The 27430-nt window shown below is 31.5% G+C and overlaps 1 protein-coding gene across 1 annotated transcript in view; it reads left to right on the forward strand.

Annotated features, from left to right (window-relative positions):
* The window catches only part of NCAM2 (neural cell adhesion molecule 2), a 429294-nt gene that overhangs the window by 270665 nt on the left and 131199 nt on the right, over window positions 1–27430 (forward strand). The window contains exons 6-8 of the mRNA XM_006215779.2: window positions 10242–10359; window positions 16407–16567; window positions 19012–19157. Of these exons, the coding sequence (XP_006215841.2) occupies window positions 10242–10359; window positions 16407–16567; window positions 19012–19157 (425 nt within the window). The remainder of the gene's footprint in view (window positions 1–10241; window positions 10360–16406; window positions 16568–19011; window positions 19158–27430) is intronic.

Genomic DNA, 27430 nt, shown 5'->3' on the forward strand with positions numbered 1-27430 from the left:
TATAAATTAGCTTTATTAAATTATATGAAATTATTAACTTCAGTTTCTGTTGTTTTATTCTGTTATTTGTTCATTTTTTTGGTTATGTAAGTAATCCATTGTTAAAATAGAATATTGCATAATTACCACCGAGAGCTGTTAGTAATAGCTAATTTAGTCCTCTTCAGTCAGCATTTTATATTAATTTACCATTTGACCTATCATTTTTACTTCGAGATAATTAATTGCAGCATTGGTTGCAGTGAATAAAGATTGTAATAGATAACTATGTAGCCATCTACAGGTGACCTAATACATACCCAGTAGTTTATCCACAAAAGACTGCAATTTGAGCAAGAGTGAAGGAATTCTCTACATAGTGACATGAATATACTCCTTGCATGTAGCATTAACTTGAGAATAAAAGCATGGCACAGAAAAAGGTACAGTTTGCAAAAGGAAGAAGGAAACAAAAATGTGTATTAATAGTTGCATGAAGAAATACAAGTAATTAATAAAGTGGTTAAAGAGGAAAGGGGTTAGGTGAAGAATTCTGTGTCTATCTTTATATTTCATTGTATTGTAGAACCTATGGATATGATCTATTTTAAAAGTCAAATTAAAAGAAGATAAAAATCAGATTTATTTGACAAAAAGTTGGAAAACACAGAAAAGCAAAATGATACTGCACCAAAACTTCAGTTAACATTTTCTCATTCTTTTGTATTTGTTTCCACTGAAGGTATTTATTTGGTTGAATTTCTGAGGCCTTTCATAGTAGGGTTCACTAAGAATGGAATTTGAGATGGCCATGGAAACTTTTCCCATGAATTTTGTTTAAAGCAATGTGACGAGCCAAGTTGATCTTCGCTATCTTGTGATCTGATGGTATAAAACAAAACTCTGCTTTACTCAGGTTTAATTTTAAAACTCAGTGCTCATCAGACAATTGTAATTTTGCTACTACTTTACTGTATTCACAAATTAGGAACAAATATGTGGAAAATATTGGCCAATTAGTTATTAATTCTGAATTAAGAACATGCAAAATATTGATTAGATTTTGTAGCAAGGCAGTATTACTAAGTATACTGATGCTCAAGGTTGGAAATGACTAACCACATTTATTTGGAAAGAACTGACTTCATGTATTTAGTTTACTATAACCAATGAGCTAGACCTTCTTTCAAGGTTAAATTATACAACTGGCTTTTCTTTATGTCAGTCATTTAAAATTTTGCATATGATAAAGTTTTTTATCTGTTTTGAGTTCCAAAAAAACCTTGTTTCTATTAAATAGCAATTGACCAACTTCATAAATATGAAATGAAAGATTAATGCAAGTAACCAGAAGCAATATTAATAAAAACTGAGACGTGTTAGGTGATATAATAGCCTATGAGGCAGCAGTGAATAGCAAAATAAACAAATTAAAAAAAATAGAGGAAAGAAGAACAATGCACGTGTGACATCTTTGACACTTGATATGACCATTAGGAAGTGACAAAACATCAAAATCATGAAGGGAATGCAGTTTACATAATGGAAATATCTTATTACATAAAGAGTATCTGTGTAATATTAAAATACCAATATTATTACTACACAATATTATGTAACCAGTTGAGTATATTAAAAATTGCTGAGGAGGTTAAGTTGCAAGCTGAAGATACTTGCTTCTTTAACAAAGGAGGAGACATAATTAAACTGAAAAATACTGCAATTTTCTTGCATCCTTGCACAATATAAATCAGCTTTGCAAATGTAGTTTCCCAATTGTTTCATTTTTTTTCTCTCTTCAGTGTTCATATGCAATAGAAAGAACCATGTGTTGATGAAGTCATGGAAAGGCCTGAAGAAAGGAATTAAATTATTTTCCATGTACACTGAGAATAACACTATAGTATGTTAAAATCACAAGGTACTTTGGTGTTAATCTGGTCCATCTAGTCTCTTGCCCACAGACTCTGATAGATTTCCTTTTTTAATTCCTTCACTTTCGTGGTAAAATATGCATAACATGAAATTAATCAACTTAACAATTTCTAAGTGGACAGTTAGGTGATATTATATACACTCATAACATCGCACGACATTCACCACCATCCATCTCTGTAACTCTTTTCATCAAGCAAAACTGGAATTCTCTGCCCATTTAACAATAATTCCCATTCCCCTCTGTTTCTGACCTCTAGGAACCACCGTTACACTTTCTATATCTGTGATTCTGATAACTCTAAGTGCATAGTAAGTGAAATTATAGAGTACTTGTCTCTCTGTGGTTGGTTTCTTTCACATTGCATAGTGTCCTCAAGGTTCATTCATGTTGTAGTATATGTCAGAATTTTCTTTCTTTTTTAAGGCTGAATGATTTTCTGTTTTATGCATATATAAAATTTTGCTTATCCATTTATTCATCTATGGACTTTTAGGTTGCTTCCACTTTTTAAATATTATGAATAATGCTGCCATGAACATGGATGCACAAATATCTCTTTGAGACCTTGCTTGCAATTCATTTGAGTGTATACCCATAAGTGAAATTGCTGGATCACATGGCAATTCTATGTTTAAATTTTTGAAGACCCACCATGCTGTTTTCCACAATAACTGTGCTGTTTTGCATTTCACCAGCAATACAAAAGGTTTCAATTTCTCCACATCCTCACCAATACTTGCTATTTTATTTTACTTTTTTAATAGTAGTCTTCCTACTGGATATGAGACAGTATCTCAGTGTGGTTTGGACTTGCAGTTCCCTAAGGGTGATGTTGAGCATCTTTTCATGTGCTTATTGGCCATTTCTGCATCTGCTTTGGAGAAATGTCTACTTAAGTGCTCTTGCCCGTTTTTGAATTGGGTTGTTTTGTTGTTGATTTTTAAAAGTTCTCTATATATTCTGGATATTAATCTCTTATCAGATATACAGCTTGTAAATATTTCCTCCATTCTGTAGGTTGTGTTTTTACTTTATTTTTCCTTCTGTTGCCTGTGCCTTTGGTGTCATATTCAAGGAGTACATTGCCAAATCCCATGTCATGAAGTTCTTGCCCTGTATTTTTTTTTCCGGAGAGTTTTATAGTTTTTATGTTTGGTTCCATTCCATTTGAGTTAATTTTTGTATTTGGCTTTAAATAACAGTCTTGCTTTCTTCTTTCGCATGTAGGTATCTAGTGTTCCCAGCACCATTTGTTGAATGGTTTTGGCACCTTTATCAAAAATCATTTAATAACATATGTGATGATTTATTTTGGAGCTCTCTATTCTATTTCATTGATCTATTATGGCTGTCTCTATGCCAGTACTTCACTGTTTTGGTCACTGTTAAGTTTTAAAATCAGAAAGTGTGAATCTTAACTCTATTCTTCTTTCAAAGATTGCTTTAGCTAGTTGGAGTCACTTGAGATGCCAGATGAATTTTAGAATGAGTTTTTCTATATATTCAAAAAAATGCCATTGAGATTTTGTTATGGATTCCATTGAATTTGTAGATCACTTTGGGTAGTATTAACATCTTAATGTTGAGTCTTCCAATCCATGAACATGGGGTATGTTTACACATATTTATGTTTTTTCTTTCAGCAATGTTTTATAGTTTCATTGTACAAGTTTTACTTAGTTGGTTAATTCTTAAGTATTTCATTCTTTTGGATGCTACTGTAAATGGAATTGTTTTTGTATCTTCCATTTCAGATTGTTTATTGTAAGTGTGTAAAAATGCAATTGGTTTTTGTGTGATGACTATGTAATCTTCTACTTTATTGAATTCGTCTTTTGCATCTAAAATTTTTTATGGACTCTTCAGAGTTTTCTACATACAAGATCATATCATTTGTAAACAGAGATAATTTTACTTTTTTTTTTTTTTAATTTGGGTTCTTTCATTTCTGTCCCTTGCCTAAATACTCTGGCTAGAACTTCTAGTACCATGCTGAATAGAAGTGGCAAAAGTAGGTATCGTTGCCTTGTTCCTGATCTAGAGGAAAAACATTTAGCCTTTTACCCTTGAATATGGTGTTTCTTGTGGCTTTCTCATATATGGATTTTATTATGTCGATGGTTGGTAGAGTTTCTTTTTATTCCTAATATTTTTAAGGTTGTACATGAAAGGTGTTGAATTTTGTCAAATGCTTTTTCTGCATTAGTTGAGATGATCATATATTTTTTCCCTTCTTTTGATTACTGTGATGTATTACATTTATAGATTTTTATATGTTGAACCACCTTTGAATTCCAGGAATAAATCCCACTTGGTCATGGTGTATAATCATTTTGATATACTACTGAATTCAGTTTGCTAGTATTTTTTTAAAGATGTTTACGTAAATGTTCAAAAGGATGTTGCCTGTAGATTTTTTCTTTGCTTGTTTTTGTAGTGCTTTTGTTCTGACTTTGTCATCAGAGTAATGCCGACCTGAATAGGATAACTTAGGGAATATGTCCTCTTCTTTTTTGATTATTGATTTTTTGATTACAGAGTCAGTCCCCTGACTAGTTGTATGTCTATTCAGATTTCATTTTTATTGATGATTTATTTTTGACACATTTTGTGTTTCTAGGAATTTGTCCATTTTTTATAGAGTATCCAATTTGTTGGCATACAGTTGTTCATAGTGTCCTCTTAAAATCCTTTTTTATTCCGTTATAATTGTTAATAATATCCTCATGTTCATTTTCGATTTTAGTAATTTGAGCTTTCTCTTTTATCTTAGTCCATCTAGCTAAAGTTTTGTCAATTTTGTTGATCTTAATGAAAGACTTCTGGTTTCATTAATTTTGTGTATTTTTTGTATTCTTAATTTAAAAACAATTTCTCCTAATATTTATTATTAATGTCCTTCTGCTAGCTTGGATTGATTATGTCTTTTTTAAATTCTAGTTCCTTAAGTTAAAATTAATTTGTGACATAACATATGGGCTATTCTGAAAAATGTCCTATGTACACTTGAGAAGAATGTGTTTGCTTTCACTTTGGGGTAGAGTGTTCTGTATATGTTTGCTAGATCTAGTTGGTGTATTGTGTTATGTAAGTCTTCTGTTTCCTTACTTGTCATCTGTCTGGTCCTTCAATCCATTATTGAGACTGCAATATTGATATCTCCAACTTTTATTGTAGAATTATGTCTTCCTTCACACTTGTTATTTTTGTTTTATATATTTCAGTGGTCTATAATTAGGAGCATATATGTTTATGTTTGTGATATTTCCTTGCTTTATTAAATTTTTATTACTGTGTAATATCTTATTCCCTTGTAAACTTTTTTTTTTAATTTAAAGTCTATTTTGTCTATTTGTAGCATCATCCTTGCTCTCTTTTGGTTATTATATTTTTCTCTGTTTTTTCACTTTCAATTTGTTTGTGTCTTTGTAGCTATAGTGAGTCTCTAATGGATAGCACATAATTTTATTATGAATTTTAGCCATTCTGCCAATCTCTGTCTGTTTATTAGAGAGTTTAATTCATTTACATTTAAAGTAATTATTGATAAGAAAGGACTTCTGTCATTTTGCTATTTGTTTTCTAAATGTCTTATAGTTTTTTGTCATTATTTCATATATTACTGTATTCTGTTAATAGTTTTTTTTTGATAGTGAAACTTAAAATTTTTTTCTCATTTCCTTTTGTGTATATTTCATAGCTAATTTCTTTGTGTTATTGGTGATATTGCACTTAACATCCTAAAGTTATAAAGCTGTTACTTGAACTTAGACCAGCTTAACTTCAATAGCATGAATAAACTCTACTCTTTTTTTTATAGCTTATCCTCATCCCTTTTGGTTATCGATGTCACAGAATTACATTTTTATACATTGTGTGTCCAAAAACTTTAACTGATAATTCTTTAAAATGTATTGGTCCCAAATTATGTAGAAAACAAAATTAGGAGTTTCAAAACACAGTTAAAATAGTAATAGCTTTTAGACTAATATTCTTTTAAAATATATTAACTTAAATCATGTAGAAAATAAAAAGTAGAGTAATATCTTAATTTCTCCCTCACTGTTGAAGGACCGTTTTCCCAGATACAGGTTTCTTGGTTGACAGTTTTTTTGTTTTTTAATTTTTTTCCTTTTAGCACTTGAATATATGAGCCCACTGCCTTGTGTCTTCCTAAGTTTCTGATACAAACTCTGGTGATAATGTTATTGAGGCTCCCTTCATGTTGTGAGTCACTTCTCTCTTGCTGCTTTCAAGAGTTTCTCTCTGCCTTTGGCTTTTGAAGAGTTCATTATATGTGCCTTGGCCTGGTCCTCACTGAACTTGTTTAGTTGTAGTTTGTTGAGTTTCTTGGATGTTTGTATTTATAGCTGAAGTTTTCAGCCATTATTTCTTCGTATGTTCTCTCTCTCTTCTCCTTCTGGGACTCCCACTGTGTGATTGGGGGTTGGTCTACCTGGTGGTGTCTCATACTGGTTCCTTAGGCTCTATTCACTTTTTTCAAACTTTTTGTCTTTTTTTCTACTCAAATGCTAAAATTTTCATTAACCTGTTTCATGTTCACTGACTCTTCTACTTGCTTAAATCTGTCTGTGACTCCCTCGAATGGATTTTTTTCATTTCAATTATTGTCCTTTTAAGTTCCAGAATTTATTTTTGGTTTCATTCTAGGTTTTCTATCTCTTTATCTATTTCAGCTTGTTCATATATTACTTGAATTCCTTCACCACTTCCTTTAGTTCTTTGAGCATCTTTAAGATAATTGTTTCAAACTCTTTATCTACCTTCAGGTCTTTTTCAGGGGCAGTTTCTGTTTATTTAATTTCTCCTTTCAATGGGCCATACTTTCCTGTGTTTTTGTAGGCCTTGTAACGTTTTGTTGCAAACTGGGCATTTGAACCTAATAATGTGGTTACGGTGGAAATCAGATTCTCTCTCAACCCTAGGGTTTACTGTTACTGTTTTTTTCTTTTTTAATTGTAGTCTGTCTCCATGCCAAAGATCAGCTTGAGGTGTAAACTTAAGGTATCCTTGTGTATTCTCTAAACCTGCACCTTTCCCTCAGCAGGCATGATCACTTTCTGATGAGTCCAGTATATACAATTGTTTTAGAATGTCCTGGTCTTTAATGTCTGCCTCTTAAAATGGTAAGAAGGAAAAATGAAGAGAGGGAATAAAAGAATGTCAGCCTGTGGCTGTCACAGCAATCAGTGCAGGGTACAACAACAGTGGCCACTGCTACCTCTTCATCTGCACTTCTGTGATCAAAAGCATCAGTCAGTGATCAGTGCACAGATCCTTCATATATGAATGACAAAGTCCTCTTTGCTTATCCTGGCTTTCTGTGGTCATCCAGCTTCAGGATCATGTGCACAGCTGCCTGCCTTAGATGGGGAGGGGGATAGGTACTATATTATACTGCCAGCTGAAATTGACCAGTATTAAGCACAATGTATCTTCCATGTCTTTGTTTGAAAGTTGTAAGCATTCAGTAGACCCCCAGTTCCAAGATAGTGACATTAGACAGATTCTGCCAGTACAGTTGCATGTAAGTGTGAAGACAGATGCCTGTTGGTTCCTGCTCTGCTGTCTTCGTCATATCCTCTCTTATGTGAATGTCAAGGTTGCCCTGCAACCTTGAAAGTAAAAACAAGGACAGGTAAATAAGACTGTGAGTTTTAAAATTAGCAGTCCTCTGCAAAGTAGAGGATCTACATGTGAATTCATTTGCTGGTATATATTTAGGATACATCGGAATAATCAGTGAATTGAAAAAGAGTTGCTTCCCTGACAGTGGGAGGGTGGAGCTTGTCATCCTGATCCTGAATAAAGTTGGAGAGATTATTAGTATTGGTTAATCAGAACCATACAAGTATTTCATGTTTGGTACCACATTCTTCATTTTCCAATAAATATTTGAGGGAAAGTGGATAGAGGAAGACTGTAAGACACAGAAGACATGGAATGCCACTGTTGATGAAAGGAAGTTAAGGTGTTAAATTAGTGATATCTTTGGTGCCTAAGCAGTCAGTGAGGTAAATTATAACTTGATGTTGAACCAGAGCCTCCATATAAGTGAGTTATGGAGCCACTTTCTTACACACCCGTATGTTTCTTGTAGCTAAAGTATGAAAACAGAAGCTTACCAGAAAGCACTGACTACTTAGCAGATATGGAATATAAATCTTGATCAAGTTATTAAAGTTGGATTTTTCCGATATAATCAAATGCAAAAAAAAATATTTTTTTACATTTTTTATTGATTCATAATCATTTTACAGTGTTATGTCAAATTCCAGTGTTCAGCACAATTTTTCAGTCATTCATGGACCTATACACACTCATTGTCACATTTTTTCTCTGTGATTTATCATAACATTTTGTGTATATTTCCCTGTGCTATACAGTGTAATCTTGTTTATCTATTCTACAATTTTGAAATCCCAGTCTGTCCCTTCCCACCCTCTACCCCCCCCCCAGTAACCACAAGTTTGTATTTTTTTAAAATTTTAAAATGATCTTGTGGGAGAAAAATTAATTCAGATAAATATAATTATAATAGCTTTTAAAATTATTTAATCCAACTCAACAGTGAATTTAGAAATAATAAGGTGATATATGTAAGAACAGTAGAGTCTAAACAGTGAGTAACAAACTTCCTGAACATCTTGACATCTAACTTAGTGAAAACCTCTGCAGATTTTGATGCTATTAATCTCTGGAATAGTTCTGGAATTACTCTTCATAGTACTTCAAAGTATCTAAATATGCCATATTAACATTTTTCTGCTAATCTACGCTACAAGTAAGAACACGTGTATCATTAGCAGAATTAACTTCATAAAACATAGAGATTAAGATTTGTCAGTTTTTAGAGATTATCCAGCATATTGTTTACTTTATAGATAAAAAAATTATGGTAAAGGAAAAATAACTTATTTAGGTAACAGGAACAGGACAAGAACTGGAGCATATGGTTCTCCATTTGGAAATGCTTTTATTTACATAAACACTACAGAGAGAGTTTCTAATAGTTTATTTTCATTGTAATTCCTTAAAAGTTAAAATCTTTATTATAACAAAAATAGTCATAGTGTTTTTGCAACTCATTTATAAATAACAAAAGGAAAAGCAATACATGTTGATTAAAATGTTTTATTTCATAATTAGAAGAGAAGGAGAACAGGATACAGGAAGTCAGTTTTCAGTGACTTAAGATGCAGTTAACATCTGAAAAAAAAGTCTATTCCATTGTAATACTAGTAATTATTATGTTACTTTACAGATAGCATGTCAAGTCATGCCCCTTATATCTAAATTCATAAAGGCATAAGCTTGATTTATAGTGCTTAATTACTAAGGTACATATCAGTTCCTATCCCCACCATCATTGCAATAATGCAGCATCAGTGCTGACCTGAATGCTACTGTGGAGATGTTTAATTACAATCAAGCTTTTAAATGCCTGTCTGCTCATGTTTAGGATATGTAAAAATCAAATATTTTAAATCTTTAACTATAGGCATATTGTATCATCATATTCAATTGAAAATAATAAAAGTGTTCATTAAATCAGAATTTATGTTGGGCTTTGAAATTTAGCTTCTGTTATGTCATTGATTTGTTTATTGCAAACAGTGCATTTTGGTAATAGTTTCAACATGTTCAAAATGTGCAGCATATACAGTTTTTGCAATGTAATTAGTTAGAAATTGAGGAAGCTTAATTTTAAAATTGAATTGTTCATGAAAATCTATTTCATACTCTCTATGGATCAAGCAGTTTCTCTTCGTAAAATGTTCTGTAGTTGTTTGAAGAAATTAAGTGTAGTTAATCAGAAAGAACATTATGGTTTGACACTTAATTTGAAAGCCCTGTCTTGAAGCAGTGAGTGATTGCTTATAGAATTACTTACACCGATGAGAACCCAAATAGGAAATCCATTTACGCTCCAAGTAGATCTCAGTATTGATGTAAGTCAGGGTGGTATAATCTGTCTTTTTGCAAGAAGTAATTGATAAAAGTGTGTGTACATATACAGATATACATATATATTTGCTAAAATAGTTGATTTAGTTTAGTTTAATAGATTAAAAATACTAATATAGCATAGCAGTGAATTACCTAATTATTGTACATTAGATGGCTGATCAGTGATTTTAAAGTCATTTTACTATGCAGTCAGGCCAGTCCTCCTGATGTAAGTACAGAAGTGAACTACCAAGTTTTAAAGCTCAGCATTAAAAAAAAAATGGTAAAAACGTCCCAGTGGTGTTGGTAAAATGTTTTTCATCTCTGTTTATTCTACATGCAACTTTTTCAGTGCCACCAGCAATCACAATGCCTCAGAAATCCTTTAATGCCACAGCAGAAAGAGGAGAAGAGATGACATTTTCCTGCAGGGCCTCTGGGTCTCCCGAGCCCACCATCTCCTGGTACAGGTAGGTTATGCACCATGTCTCTCTGGCTGTGTCCATGATCAGGCTTCAGGAAAAATACTTACAATACTATCATTTTGTCTCAAAGGATAACATTGTTTTTGACTTTCATTTAAAAATAATGATGCTTTTGTTTTCAGTTAAGTTGGTTGAATTAAATAATTAAAGATGACAACAGAGTGATTTAACCAAGTCAGAGGCACTCATAGTCCTGATCATTTTGTCTAAAAGCCATGTTTCTGGCCAAAATGGGCCCAGGAGCCCGGTGACTCATTCAACCACTTTATTGTTAATACTGGAGAGTACTCAGAAGTGGGAATTTTAGTGTAGATGACACTACTGTTGTATGAGTACAAAATTATATTTTATTAAATATAATTGTATATTTTATTGCATACCATATTATTACAGAAAAAAGCTAATTATGTAGAGTTAAATTTCCATAAATTAAGTGTTATGTAAAAAAAGTTCAAATGAATAAATTCTCTATTCTAAATCTATTGTTCGACAGTTTACTTTTATTTTTTTTTATTTTTAAATATTTTTTATTTCAATTAACATAAAACAGATATCAAAATGTTCCATACTTTTAGACTGGATCACAGTGTTGAAAGAGAGACAGTGAAAGCTTAAAAATGAACACTCTTTTAAGTATATATTAGTTATTAATTTAGGTTACTACTCAAGCAAAGCTACAAATTATTTTTAGAATAACTTTTCATAAATTGTGTAGGATAATAATCACAAAAAAATAGAAAAATATATTCAAATTGACAAATGTGTCAAAAAAACTATTTTAAGGAGAATAATTGAAATTCAAACTGTTTTTTTATAACGTTCTGAGCATTTGCCGATATTATCTTCAAGTTTCAAACCTTTATCTGTTTAACATTGCAGGTAGCAATGAACAAGATATTTCTTCAGACAACTGTTTTTATATGTTCTTTGCAGACAGTAATTCCTTTCTGACACACTGTTGGTATTTTTTAAGAGATTACACATCAGGAATTAACATATTTACCCCAGATACTCATCTTTATCTCAGAAACTTCTGCTTTCTAGCGCACATCCTTAACGGCCAATATTAGATCTAAATCCAGCACAGCCCTGGATTGTTCATTACAACAGACAACTCATGTTCCAGAATTTTATTTTCATCATTTTATCTTTCCAGAGAGACTACCTTTGAGTTTAGATTTTTTTCCCTCAAAGTTAAACGTTTGTTCAAAATTCTCATATGTAAGTGGAAATATAATTATCATACAGCCTAGAGTAGATCAGATTCAGAGGCTAATATAATTGATTAATTTAATCCATAAGTTTTCATCTCCATTTTTTCATATGATATTAGTTTCACCCTTTGAATGGAATAAAATAATAATTATTCCAGCCACTGGATATATATAATGACCTTAACAGAGGTAAAATTGACATTAAAAGGACACTTTTATTTTGACATATTTACCTGTAGATATAGACATATTATCTTCATGAAAAAAAGTTCAGTATGTATTAGGGCAGCAACCCAGAGAGAGAAAGATCCAAACGCTGTCTGTTACACAGAGATAATATCTCCAAGAGGTATGAGTGAAACCAGTAAAGAAGACAGTTGAAGACCAAACATAGAGGAGAAATAAGACATTTTCATAAAAAGACCCAGGAGCACTTCGTGACAGGGAAACCAAAGTGGGAGTAGAAGTGGAAACTCTAAATATCTCTTCATTTCCATTCAAATGTTTCTTCTACTTCTATTGAGAATACCGTATGAATTTTTATTGTTAGCCCTTTAAATTGGTGAATTCCATTGATTTTCAAATATTTAAACAGTCTTTCACTCCTTGAAATAAACCCATTTGTAAGGTCTAATCGTCTCTTAATCCCACCAAGTATTTTTCATCATTCTATTTTTTATGTTTACAAGTTTGATGGAGGCCATTTTTTTTGTCTTTCATTCCTCTCTTACCCTGCTTATATTTTAATTCCTTCAACATATAGAATATATTCTAACAGCTATTTTAATGGTCTTGTCTGCTAATTCTATCATATGTATCATTTCTGGATCTTTTTTATTGATTGATTTTTTGTTGTTGTTCTTATAGGTCATATTTTCCCACTTATTTACTGTCCTATCAAGTTTTTATTGGGTACCAGACCTTGAGAGTTCTATGTTTTGGGGTGCTGGATATTTTCATGCTGTTTTATTTTGGCTTTGGATGCGGCTACGTTACTTGGGGAAAGTTTGATTTGTTTTTTGGCTCTTTTAGGTGCATACAGAACAACCTTCAGTCTAGGATGAATTTGGCTTTGTTACGGATGCAGTAGTCTTGTAAGGAGGTAATTTAATGCTTTGTGTTTCAGGAGGCCTTTCTGCTCTGCGTAGTAGATAGGGATGCAGATTACTCCTGGTCTGTTGTGAGCTCCTGGCATTGCTGAGCTTTCTCTTTTCCAATGGTTCTTTCCTTAGTCTGGGAAAGCCTTGCTGGCATACACTAATCAGTGCTCAGTTAAAGATTGGTTGGGAAGCCTGTGCAGATCTCTGTAGTCCTCTTACTTGTGCCTTTTTGTCACATTTTCTTGCCTGCAAATTCTAGCCATTTCAATTTCCCCCGACTAAGAACTTTGTCTTACAGTGCAGATACTCTGCCTGGCTCTGTTTGGGTCCTTCCTCTCTGAGCTGCAGTCTGGAAACTGTCTTCAGGTAGTAAACTGTATTGGTCCTCAGAGGTCACTGTCATGTGCTAACTGTTGATCAATGGTTGAAAATTGTTATTTAATCCCTGTGTCCAATGTTTGTTTCATTTAAAGTGAGGGGGTAAATATGGTTCTTTTTACTCCATTATGGTCAAAAGTGGAAATATTCTCCCTTTATCATTTCCATTAATCCCCTAATCCCAACCCTTTCTTTCTTTTGCCTGGAAAAGTGGCAATTAGTGAAGGGCTTAGAATTTCATCAGAATCCTTTGAGAGTCTTTTTCAGACATTGACGTTCCACAGAAGCGTACTATGAATAACAATGGGTATATTCTGTATAATAGGTTTGTTAGGAGAGAGGTATTAAGAACTAGTACCTGAGTTATTATTCTTTAATGATCTTATAAATTATTTCTTTATTGAAGTATTGTTAATTTACAATGTTGTGTTAGTTTCTGGTATACAGCAAAGTGATCTAGTTATACATATATAGAATATACATATATTATTTTTCATATTCTTTTCCATTATGGTTTAATACAGGATATTGAATCTAATTCCCTTAGCTATACAGTAGGTCTTTGTTGTTTATCTATTTTATATAAAGTTGTTTGTATCTGATAATCCTAAACTCCTAATTTATCCCTCGCCTGCCTCCTTTCCCCTTTGGTAACCATAAGTTTGTTTTCTATGTCTGTGAGTCTGTTTCTCTTTTGTAAATAAATTCATTTGTATCATGATTTAGTTTCCACATATAAGTGATTCTATGGTATTTGTTTTTCTTTCTGACTTACTTCACTTAATATGGTAATTTCTATGTCCATCCATGTTGCTGCATATGGCATTATTTCATTATTTTTATGGCTGAGTAGTATTCCATTCTGTGCACCTCTTCTTTATCTGTTCATCTGTCAATGGACATTTATGCTTCTTCCATGTCTTGGCTATTTTAAATAGTGCTGCTATGAACACTGGGGTGCATGTATCTTTTGAAATTAAGAGTTCCCTCCAGATATATGCTCAGGATTGGGGTTGCTGGATCATATGACAACTCTACTTTTAGTTTTTTAAGGAAGCGCCATACTGATTTCCGATAGGGGCTGCACCAATTTACATTCCCATCAACAGTATAGAAGGGTTCCCTTTTCTGTACACCCTCTCTAGCATTTGTTATTTGTAGATGTTTTAATGATGGCCATTCTGATTGATGTGAAATGATACCTTGGTGTAGTCTTGATTTGCATTTCTCTGATAGTCAGTGATGTTGGGCATCTTTTCATGTGTCTACTGGCCATCTTTATGGGTGTGTTTTCTTTGAAGAAATGTCTATTTAGGTAGTCTGCCCTAATGATATTTTTAAATTGAGCTCTTTAAGGGAACATAATCTTTAAAAACTGACTTCCTTTAAATTCTTCAGGACTTACCCATCCACTTCAAAGCCCAAATCATGGATTTTTTTTCCCACTAAAATTCCCAGAGTATTCCTAGCCATCATCTTTTCCCTTCACTTCTGCTATAACAGATCCCTCCTCACCCTGCCCCAACACACACACACACACAAAGTCATGAATAAATATGTCAATGGGATTGATATCATCCCCATCATTGCCAGTCAGATTATTAATTCTTCAAGCTAGGTGGCCATGTCTCACTCATTTGCTATACTGCAGACATTTAGCACAATATTTCACATGAAGTAGAGAAATAATCTCTTTATCTTAAAAAACACTAGAACTTAGTTAACCTGCTGCTTACATTACTGAGTTAACCTAAATCTTTTCATCTGTGAACTGAGGGGTTGGGAAATCACACTTAAAAGTTTAGTTCTCTGATCTGTGAATGAGGGTGGAGAGGGAAAGTGTACATCTATGGGCTAATTTAACCATGTTAATAATATAGGGAAAGTGTTTTTTAAGCCACAAATTGCTGAAATTTCTAGTTGATGATGAATATGATGAGACAAATGAATTCTTCTTCATGGAATAGATTACGAAATATATTGTCACTATTTGTGGTGAAAGCCTTGTCTATGCATAAAATTCTAGGCAAAAATGCTGAAGCATTGTCATTATTCATAGTTGAAAAAAATAATTATTAAACATGTTAAAAACATAAAAGCACAGAGCCCTATATGTATTTGCCATTAGTATTTAAAAAGACCTAATATTTCACACCACTCATGAATTTTTGTTATTTTATATTTTGACATGTCAATAAAAACTGGAAAAATAGATGTTACTGAGTCATAGAAAAATAAGAACTGTTAAAATACATGCTAGTACTTTCTAGAGAGCAGAACCAGAACTCACTGGAAAGATCATTTAGAATATCAGGGAAATATTCTGTATGATTCTAGGAAAGTTTTTTTAATGATCCTTTTAGATATTTCTTTTTTTAATTTAAACGTGCATGTATAAGAAATTCCCCCACCCCTTAAAAGTAGATCCTAAATTTTTACATTAGTGGGTCTTAAAATCAATGCAACCGTCCCAAACACCATCATGTATATACATACACATATATGAAGACAAGTTAAAAAAAGGGAAAGAGAAAAGGAAGAGGAGGAAGAGGAGATGAGGAGAATAAGATAGAATGGAAAAGAATATGTTTTATTATAAGAATGTTTCACACATATTAAGGGAAATTGTAGAAGCTGTTTCAGATTTAAATGCATATTTAAAATATTTTTACTGTAAGTTATTGTAAGACAAGTTTGAAAGACATTGTTTTAGCGAACAGCAAAACTAGAATTGAAGAAAAATGAACGCTGTTTCATTCCAGAAAGAACTTGGAAGCTGCTTAAAAATACGTCTGAGAAAAATTTCTTCTCACTAATGAATTAAATCATATCTCTCATCCTTTTATTGGCAGTACCTTTGTGCAATATGAATTCATTACGTATTTAAATTGCATTTACTTTGAAACACTTTTGAAACATGTTTCCATAGAAGTTATTTTAAAGTGTCCCAGAACCTGATAAATAAATATGTTTCATAAATATGTGTTGTCTTGCCAACATAAAAAGTAGATTTAAAATTAAAAACCTTTTTTTTTGCTAATAATCCAAGTGCGAATTGAACAAAAGTGCCTTTTGCCTAAGATTAGTGTCAAGATTTCCACACAGCTCAAATGTTATTTTTGTCTCTAAAGTCAAAACACTTTCAAGTATAATGTTAATACATATGCAATATGTTTATTGCGCTAATACAAATGTACTTTTGATTGGAATATAGCCTTATCTATCAGTGACAGTAGCCATGAAATGATTGACAATTACAGATTAAAAAGTTGAGTATGATCTGCTCCTGAGTGATGATGAAGTTAGATTTATGAAGATCAACCTCTGTTTTCTTCTTTAGGAATGGGAAGTTCATTGAAGAAAACGAAAAGTACACATTGAAAGGAAGCAATACAGAACTCACTGTCAGGAACATAATCAGCAGTGATGGGGGCCCGTATGTCTGCAGGGCCACAAATAAGGCAGGAGAAGATGAAAAGCAGGCATTTCTCCAAGTCTTTGGTAAGTATTATAGCATAGTAGTTACAATCTAGAGGGGATTCTACGTCAAATTCTGTCACTCATATGAGCTGCTTAAATTTCCAAACTTAAATCTCAGTTTTCTCATCTCTAAAGTATATTTTAAAATTGCAGCTACCAGATAGAATTATTTTAAGAATTACAGAAAATTATACATGTAGACTTCTGTAAAATATTTGCTGACTCATAAGAAAGGCTGGAATAAAATCCATTTAAATTACACGTCCTGGGACCTATTATGTTACATGTATGGGTTGATCTTCATGAATCTTTAAATGACATGTGTTGGGATCTGTTTTACTTTTACTATACTTCAAAAGAGCTCATCTATAATGCTATAATTAGGAAACATTGACCTGCAACTATAGTTAAGTATCCCCTTTTCATTTTATTAAAAGGAAATATAATATAAATATCTTCCGTATTTACCAAGAGCCATACAGCCTTCCTTGGGGAACTTACAGAGGGTAGAAAATCAGTAAGGATTTTTTTTAAATTATTGATTTAGTTTTCATTATGTTTGCCAGAGGAAAAACAGTTTTGCTGGTGGATATTTAGAATATGATTATTCTCTTTAAAAAGCAAACACTAAAAGCTATATGCACTAATAATATTTCCTGTGCTGTTTCCACTTAAAAAAATACTGTTATCAAAATGCTTTCACAACAAAGAGATGGGAAGGAAGGAGGGAGAACTCTGTACTTAGATCAAAAGATGAATGGTAATTCAAGTGTGGACACACCCTCTGCCAGCTAGTCCTGTAGCAGCTGTAATAGAAATATTTTCTGTACCTGAAAGAGTTTCATAAAGGTTATATTCTAGCACAGTGAGACAGACAATAAAGAATACACCAAAGCACATTAAAATAAAAAAAATACAATTGGAATAATAAGATGATCTAAGAAAAAAGTGAAACTAGATCAATCAGTTGGTGTTGGGTAAAAAAGAGATATTATTCTGGATAGCATGGTGTTGGAAAGTTACTTAGACGGGTGATGTTTAGATATGTTTACACAAAAATCATTAACGATGAGAAATCAGCAAAGCTAAGAATCAGAAAGAAGAGTAAACAAACTTAAAATTATTAGAAATTATAGAAAGCATCTAACTTGTTCCAGCAGTATTCCCCACTTTAAAAAAGTTGTCTTCTTTAAAATGTGTGATGCTAAATATAACTCAGTATAAAAGTTAATTAATAATTAGAAATTATAATGTCTGAGATAATTCCAAATGGTAGATTATCTCAATCTATCTCATTGGGCCTATATGAAATGCTATTTTAATTACTTTTTTAAAAATTAAGATGGCAGTGAGAACAAAGAGATAAATAAAAGAAGGTTTCTAATATTTCCATTCTCTCAACTAGAAAATAATGAATGAAACATGATATACTGTATCATTGTTGTAATCACTTTGAAGAGTAACACAATAGATTTGTACTGGGTTTGATACAAATCATGTGTATATAGTGGAGATAAAACTAAATCCGTTAAAGTCAATGGAGTAAACACTGAACTGTTAAAAACTTGTGCATACCATGTTTCTGATATCAGGAATCTAATTTTTTTAAGATTAAGAATGCATATAAATACAAATTATTTTTCATAATTGATTGCATTTAATGATTAAAAAAACCTGTTACTAGTCCTGAAATAACAAGTGCTGGCTTTTATCATTTTTATGTTCAAACAAGTAAAAATTTAAGCAATGCTGATAATACAGAGTTCACAACCTTAAATCTCTATGGTATATGTGAATTTGTAATTTTTAGTATTAAGATAATTTAATTAGAAGACGATAATTTAAATTAGTAGACAGGTTGTTTTGCTTTTTATATAAGTCATAATTGTAAAGAAATAATTAGCTATACTATCTAATTAAAATAATCTGAGGTTCAAATTAATCAATCAGAATAATATAAGTAAGTAGAATGTTTATATGTTTACTTAAAAATATTTTAAATATTGTACAAGATTATACTTGCTATATATTCAGGATACATCTTTATTTTCCCTCTTTGGTAAAATTGTTTTTAAATAAGAGATAACCAGATGTCATACACAGACACACCCACTCATACATGCACATGTGGCTTTAAAAGAGGAAATTTTAATTTTGTAGCTTTAAGAGGAAAAATAATGAAGTCACTTTTAATTGGCAAAATTTTGGAAGCAATTATAATTTTTATGTTGGTTTCTAAACCAGTTCAATTTATTTTTATAAAGATAATGAATGACCATTATTTTCTAACATTTTTTTCCTCCTGTACTTTTCAACTCTCCTGGCAACTTTCTAAAGCAAAGTATGACAACATAATTGCTGCAAAGCTAATAATTCTATACTATGCTAGTACGTACTTAGATGCCCACCACACATACTAATATTTTCCTCAAATACAGGTTGAGTGATGTATATATTTTTTACAGTACAGCCTCATATAATACAGCTTAAAAATGAGACTACATCTGAGAATGGTCAAGTCACACTCATATGTGAAGCAGAAGGGGAGCCTATTCCAGAAATCACTTGGAAAAGAGCGGTGGATGGAGTCACTTTTTCCGAAGGCGATAAGGTAACAGCAATTTAATGTATAGTGACTTTCAAAACCATTATATTTTCAGTCTTTTGCATATAATTAAATCTCACATTGGACTCCAAGTTAACAAGTAACTTGTAGGAATGCAGTAAGTGGTTTAATTTTTAAAAACTTAACTCTGCCACAGTCAGTCTAAAAATAAATTTGGAGGAGAATCAAGTCACACTGTAATATTTAAGGATGTATTTCATTATCCACAAAATCTTAGGTTGTTGGCACTCTTTCTTAAATTTGCCTACATGTAAACTTTTGGTATACACTGCATCTGTAAAATATCTTACTGCAATTTCAATCCCCCCACCCTGTGCTGTGAAAATGAAAATAATTTAAATTGACAAAATTCTGGCTGTCACTTAACTCAACTCTTTAGATTAATTTTTAATGCAGTAGGACAGTAGTTTCCGCCTTTATATCATTTATAACCTTATAAAGACAAATAAGTACAAATGTAACAAAATACAGCATTTTGGTAAATGTTTCTCCCACGTAAATTGGTGACTGTTCATCAGAATACATTCAAGTTCCTAAGAAATCAAGTAAACATTATCATGTGTTTCACTACACTCCATAGATGATCATTATTATTTTTTGTAAATATTTATGTAAAAATCCCAGTATAAACAAAAGTGAAACAGGTAGTAAACTAATGATATGATGGAATTGGCATTTTTACACATGTAAAGATTATGACATTAAGCATATAGATCTCTTTTTTTCCTCAGTGTTGAAGCAACCTCCTTTAAGCCTCTTTCATTAATTTAAATCAATTTTTGTAAAATAAAATTATTTCTAAAATACAAGTACTTTTGACTTACCAACATTGATAGCAGAAAAATTTGAAATCAGTTTATCCAAAATTCACTTTCTATCTCTCCAACTTATCATTTAATTTTAACAACACATTAACTCCATAAATTGGCAAAATATGCTTCTCCCTGGCCATTTACTGTTTATCTTTTGAAAGAATGTATTACCATTTATCACCCTTCTTGGCCCCATTTCCTCCTCATGATGGCATTTTTAAGAGAATATACCTCTTTTGGCAACAGTTATACTATTTTGATACACTATTTTATATGTGGAAGTTGAAAATCAACTTTGTAAAATATGAATGACATGTGCATGCTTCTGGCAACCCAGAAAAATGATAAAATCTGCTTTAATATTTTCTTAATAAATAATGATAGATATTGCTATGGTACATTGACAAATCTTAAAGTAGTTATGTTTCTATAAATTTTTTAAAAATTTTCCAGAAAATTAGATATATAAATCTGTAGGTGATTGTTTTCATGTCAATTTTAGTACACTTCTTTGGATGAGGTCACTCAAAAATCATGGTTTTCATGTTTGTAAGTCCTTATTAATTTACCTTCATAGTCCTAACTCATGCTTTCATTATTTTTTTGTACTGTAAAATTCCTGAAATTTCTCTTTTCAAATATAGATTTTACTCTTCTTTTAATAGATGTTTCCTTATGAACATACAAGTAATGAGGGATACATTATATTCAGTTATTTTATCAATAAAAAATTATCAAGTAGCCAGCGGCCCATGATTTTTTAAATCATATTTGCCCCATACCACCCAAAACTACATACAGAAATTACTTCTATATCAGTTGTGAAAAATAATCACCTAGTTTTTGTTTGCTAAGTATTATGCCTATTGAAGTACACATCTTTTTATTTTTTTATCCAGTTTATTTGTTACAAAACAATTATAGAAACCTTAATATGCTTTTGTTTTTCCAAATACAACTTTTATCCAGTGGATAAAGAAATTAAGACTGTTCACTTTCTATCCTAATATTTCTCCAAAATTATTTTAAGAACCTTGTCTTACTTTCTGGATGGTAAGTGTCTTTCTCCTAACATTCCTAGTTTCTTCAACAGCCAAAATTCAGAAAGTGAATGGTTGAGCTGAGCTTTGAAGTTAATCAAATCCAGTTTTGAATCTCAGCTCTGCATTTATGATGCTTTAGCTTTGGCAAAACTATCTGAAGTCTTCTTAATCTGAGTTTCTTCATCTTTAGTGAGGATAATAGGAAAGACGAGGAGTACATTGTAAAATGCATATCAAAGTCTTCAGCATATTGTAAATATTCAATAAACTTTTTTTTCTCTATCGTATTTTATAAATATTGCAGTGTAGTTTATCTTGTTTCTCTGATTTTGAGTAAACTCTGTTAACAGGTGCCATAAAGGCAGATAACTAAAATTTGATTAAACACTGTGATTATATCACTAGTCATGAAAAGTAGCATGTGATTGTATTTGCCATAAGAATCACTAGGAGAGCCTGTTTAAATGCAGATTCTAGAATCCCACTCCCTGAGGTTGATTTAGAATGTCTAGCACAGGACCTAGGATTGCATGTTTAATAAACTCATCAGTTGGTGTCATATGGATGGTCTTCAGGCCATCCATAAATTGGAAAACAATTCTCAAACTCTAAAGTCAAATGACTTTTAACAACTAGTCCTTTCAACAGAAAAATGCTGTTGAGAGACTACTTTGGCACCTTGATAGGGGCTTGGAAATTACAGTTTGTTTTAATCAAAACTTTTTATCACTGTTGATGAAAATGACAATTGTGTAGGTCACAGACAGTGAAATATCATCAATGTATATACTTCAAACTAATGACTCCATCCAAAAATGTGAAAATGTATTTAGCAGATATATTCATCATTGTGGATTTTTGAAGGAGGGTGTCTCAATGTGGCCACATGTATTTTCTGTACCTGTAGTTCTGTAGAACTGTGGAACTATGCATGTTAATGACTTAACATAAAATATCCTTGCATAATATGATATTCTTCAAGAAAACCAAAAAATTTGGTGCTTAAACACAGAACTTTTTAAAATTCATTATTTTATCTATAACCTAATGCATTTTCCCTATATTTAAAATAATATATGTAATTTTTAAAACTCTTCTAAAAATTCAAAAATACAGGTAATATGAAAGAAAAATATAGCACACACTTACTTTAGAAGTATTTTCTTAATATCCATTGTTATTTCAAGGTAATATTTTGTTCTTTATTTTATTTTTTTAAATTTCACAGTTGTCACTCACTAACTTTTAATTATCCATTTATGGAAAAAAATTAAGCAATTTATTTTAGTGATAATGAGTATTTTTGAAAAATTTTCATTAAAATATCAATTTACTAGTGTTATTCAAAAATGTATTAAGTTGATAGCTTAATTTTAGCACATTATTTTTGAGGTCATATTAAGATACATTTGTGTATAAAAATTAGAAATCTCCAGCCTCTTCATTTAATAGATGCTATATACTTAACTGTAGTAATAGTTAAATGGATACAATAAAGTTTAAGACAGAACTAAAGCTACACAAACACATTGTGGAATGTGTTTAATTTGGCTAAGATTTAAAAGTTGTGAATTGTTTCACAACTTAAAAACTTAACAATCTAATTTTTTATACATTAAAAATCTTTGTTTTTTAAATAAAACCATGCTTCTTTCATAGGGTTGGTTTGGGGATTATGTGAAATTGTATAATTAAAATGTTTTGAAGTCCCTGACATGAACACCCGTCATCTATTTTGAACCATTTTCTTTAAATCATCCCTTCTTATCATTCTTATTGATCAATAAATATAATAGATGTATGCTTATAGGTATTGATAAGTTAGTATGGGAAATCTTGAAGTGTCATGCAAGTCAAAGTTTAATTCCAAATTTGTCATTTTCGTGTGTCATTTACCATGTTACTTCTGTCTGATTTCAGTTTCTGCATGTCTATATCAGGGTAATAATAAAACCTACCTGGAAAAGTTTTTAAAGATGAAATGAGAGCATGCATAACATCCCAGACACAAATTGAACTTAGAAGTGTTAATTTCTCTTTTCCTTGGAGGTATTTAGTCTTTAGATATTTTATACATGAGAAGACAGAATGATCGTGTTAATTCTGTGTCAACAACAGCTGCCACAAAGAAACCAGATAAAAACTTGGAGAATAGGCATATGTATTGTATGAATAAGATCGTCCACAGAACAATAAAATGTTGTAGTTTTTGTAGATCGTGCTTCTTTAACATAGTGATATAGAGAAGTTTACTATAACATAATCTCTAGCAGTATCATTTCAGTGACTCAGATATGAACTCTTTTTGCCACACGAGATTCTAAATCTTGTAATTAAATTTCGCATTCCTCTTGGAAGTTTACAATGTTGAGAGTCTGCATTTGAGTGTCATCTTAGTCATGTCATCTTAGTCACAGTGTTTGGTGTCCATCTCCATCCTTGCAGAGAAGTGTAGATGAGGACTCTAACTTCCTATCCTGGTCATAGATTCTCAGATAACTCTGGCCTTATACCTGTGAGACACAAAATCAGGACTAGAAAGAAATCTCACAGATCTTACCTCATCATGTTCTTTTTCCTTCTCTCTCTGGTCTACCTTCTCCCATTCTCCTCCACATTTTCCTCTCTAGTAAGTAAGTCATTTATTGCTTCCTTCAGGCCCTTTTTTACCTCCTGTATTATATGGCAATAAATGTTGGTTTGGAATAGACTCTTCCACATTCTAAGAAGTACCTAGACAGGTCATTAAGGTAGGAAGAAAGAGAAATGCTGTGCACCACAAAGCCAGATTGCTTAAGAATGCTTGTTCTCCATCAGCTTTCAAAATATGATTTTATATTCATATGATAAAAATGGTTTATTTTAAACATTTCTTTAGAAATATTGTTACTTGCCATTTTAGGGCTAAATGGATGTAAAAGATGTGCAGGAAGTGATTTTTATCTCTAAAATTCTTATAAAAAATGTCAGCATAAGAGTAACCAATCTCATCTGTGTGACTAGACTGTTTTATATAATAATTCTAAAGTGCTTATGAAATCATTTGGTGAATAATACCTCACATAAATCGTGTATCTACTCTTTAGATATAGAATCTATAATTATTTTATTCCTGTTATACTTGTCCTGCAGAGTAAATTACAGGCCTATCTCCACTAGAAATTAATCTTCCTCTACATTGGACAAGACACATTTGAAATGTATAACAATAAGTTCTAACTGTTTTAAAAGAGAATTTCCCAAACTTCAGTCATTTCATCATCAGTTTAATTTCTTTTCCATACTCATGTGCTGCCTGGATTGTTATACACTTAATTTTTTCTTTGAATTGAATTAGTTTTTCCACTTATTCTAATCCTAACCTAAAATATCAGTTACATTTTAAAAGGGACATTAAAATAAATATAAAACTGTAAAATAAAATTTTTTTTCAAATTCATATCTAAACTCAGCATGTGCACCTTCACTGGTACACACATCATTTCAAAACACTGCTTTTATTTCAAACATACTTTGAATTATGAAGTTTAGCTACAAAATTTGGAGGTCAGAACTCATCCTTTCTTCTATTTGTGTGGTCAAGCACTTCTATCCAATAAATAAATGTGTTAAATTGTTAATTAATGTGTAGAGAGTTAACAAATCATAGAAACAGAAACTCATTTAATTTCAATCCTTAACACCAAATGGTCCTTTCAAAATGATGCCAATAAACTCAGTAAGGAAGGTATAGTGATTAAATTGAAAAATAATTTCTTCCCAACTTGCTGAAATAAAATATGAAATGCTGGGTTAGAGCAACTAAAACTTTGTGATTAAAATAATAAAACTTTCTGTTCTTTAACATTCATTTGAAAAAATGTGTTTTTCTGTGTCCAATAAAACAACCCTACTGATTAGCTTTACTACTTTTAAGTCCATTTTACTTTCTGTTCGTTCAAATAAATAAATGTATTTAAACTGAGATTTAAGGTTAAAAAACCTTAATACAAGTATGAAGAATCTACTTTGAGATTTAATTTTTCACTCACATACAGAAGGCATAGTTGTACCAAAGTGTTTCTATTTTAATTGTATAGACTGATAAGCATGTTTTTCCATGAATTGAGGCACTGTGATCTGGACAATACATACTTCAAATGTTCCTTCAGAATAAAGTGCCAAGTCAAAAGGGATTTCTAGTAATAATAAAGATAAGCAGTTCTTTGATACAACTATCTGAATAAAATATAATGTTTTAAATTTTATAACAAATTAAACTCTTAGAGTAAAATATTTATTATTATACTACTGCATTCATTATTATATTGTTTTATGCTCTTACATTATTTTTATTGTGTAGGTACAGCTCTGGACCTAAGAAAACATAATGCTTTAAAAAAGATTTATTTAAACCACTTTTATTAAACCACCACAGAGGATAATGAAGTGAATTTTTCATATCACATGAAAATCTCCACTAAAAATTCTTAGATCTTTTTTTATCCATAAACTGTGAAGAATTACATTAGCCTCTCTTGTGTTACTCTTTTTTTCATCCTAAAGCAGATATGAGTTCTTGAAAATTAAATTTAATAAAATGTAAGCAGTAAAATAATCCTTAAAGTGACAGAAATTTATGTGACCAATGTTTCCTTTATCATTTGCTTAAGTTCATGTACAACTATCAACAAATACTATTGAAGACTTTTATGTTTGCGTGTACAATTCTATGCACAAAAAATACAGTGCTGTAGAAAAAGACTTTTCTGCTTCATAGTGCATACAATTTAGGAGAGATGGAATCAAAGCATGTTTAAAATCAGCAGTGTTTTCTATATGACTATGCAATTTTGAAATATGCAATTTTCATATTCAAAACATTCATTTTCAGTATGTAAGTGGACTTTTACAGGGCTACAAATACAGCTTTGGTGTATTTTTCTGCACTGCCATAGACCCAGTTCAACTTGTTCTTCTGACAGGCCTCTCTACTGATGCATTTTGGAAAGTGTATCTACAGTCATCAGAATATCTCCTCTCAATTTGCTCTAGGCTGATGAAAATTGCTTAGACTCTGATTAAAAAAAAAGTCTTAAAAAATATTTAACAGTATAATTGGCAACACCTTTATAGTATACGATACAACTTAAGATTTTCAACTTCCTTTTCCTCTTTAAATAGAAATTACTAAATGAGACCAACAAGTCCACAATTACTGATTTAAGAAGAAGAGACTGTAGTGTCTCTTATTTTACAAGCTCTAGTGAAATAAAATACTGAATATGATGGCATATTTATAGCATCATCTTTAAAGAATGAAAGATGACATATAGGCATTTTTCAATATGTCATTGTATTTATACTTCTGAGCAAAAATTTTACAGCTGTATTTTTATTACTTTCATAAGGAGTTTTATTTGTACTTCTGTACCAAAACCTGAAAGTGCATTCTGAGATGCAATTATAGGCAGTTCTTAGTGAATTATAGCAAGACTGATAAAAACATGACCACCACCACTAACAATCAAGAACAAATGTTTTCAATTGTTTATATTTCAGTTGTTTAATAAGCAATTGAAGCAACAGTAATGATATGTTTGTTCACATATTTTAAAGACAGTCATAGTACAGTTGAACTAGACGTATTGCTTACTGTGGGTGATAGTATGACAAAAGAGTGGAAATTACAGAAGTGCAGAGACTTTCCAAGAGTCGGGTATTACAGATAATGGAGTGTATTAAATTCAAAAGTGACAGAATGTCCAGTCCCTTGAATGTCTCTATCATAATTTGTAAGATCATCAGTGTCTAAAAGAAAATCCTTTCACTTGATGTGACATTGCATCAGAGGATGTCAAATAATCTTTGTTATCCTGATAATCTGCCTTGCTGTGCAATTAAGTCTTTGAGTTAATATTTGAGGAAGGCAGTGGATAATACTGAACCAAGGCTGTACACCAGAATCACGTAAGAAACTGTATACACGTGTATCTGACTGAGCCATGGGAAATGACTGAGCCCATCTCCCAGAATTCTGACAGGGTTTATTTAGCTCTTAGATATTCTTAGCCAGTATCTTCGACAGGGATTAATGAGGTAAAATTTGAAAATTCCTTGAAATTGTTCTTTTGTGTATAACCTATAGCGATCCCCTACCTTTAAAATGACTATATTCTTTCATTACAAATGCACCAACACACACACATAAAACTACACACCAACACTCAACCTAATGTGATCTTGATACTCAATACAGCTAGATATAGAATAAAATATATAAAAGGAATTCATTTGTGTAACTCATGGATTTCTAAATCATGTTAGCTTTGGTAGCCTCAGTTTATATAAATTAGAGCTTAATGAATGGAAATGATGTAGCAGTTGCAACACTGATTCTTTGTTTCAGTTCCTGGGTTTGCCA

Source organism: Vicugna pacos, chromosome 1 (assembly GCF_048564905.1).
Source record: "Vicugna pacos chromosome 1, VicPac4, whole genome shotgun sequence".
NCBI lineage: Eukaryota > Metazoa > Chordata > Mammalia > Artiodactyla > Camelidae > Vicugna > Vicugna pacos.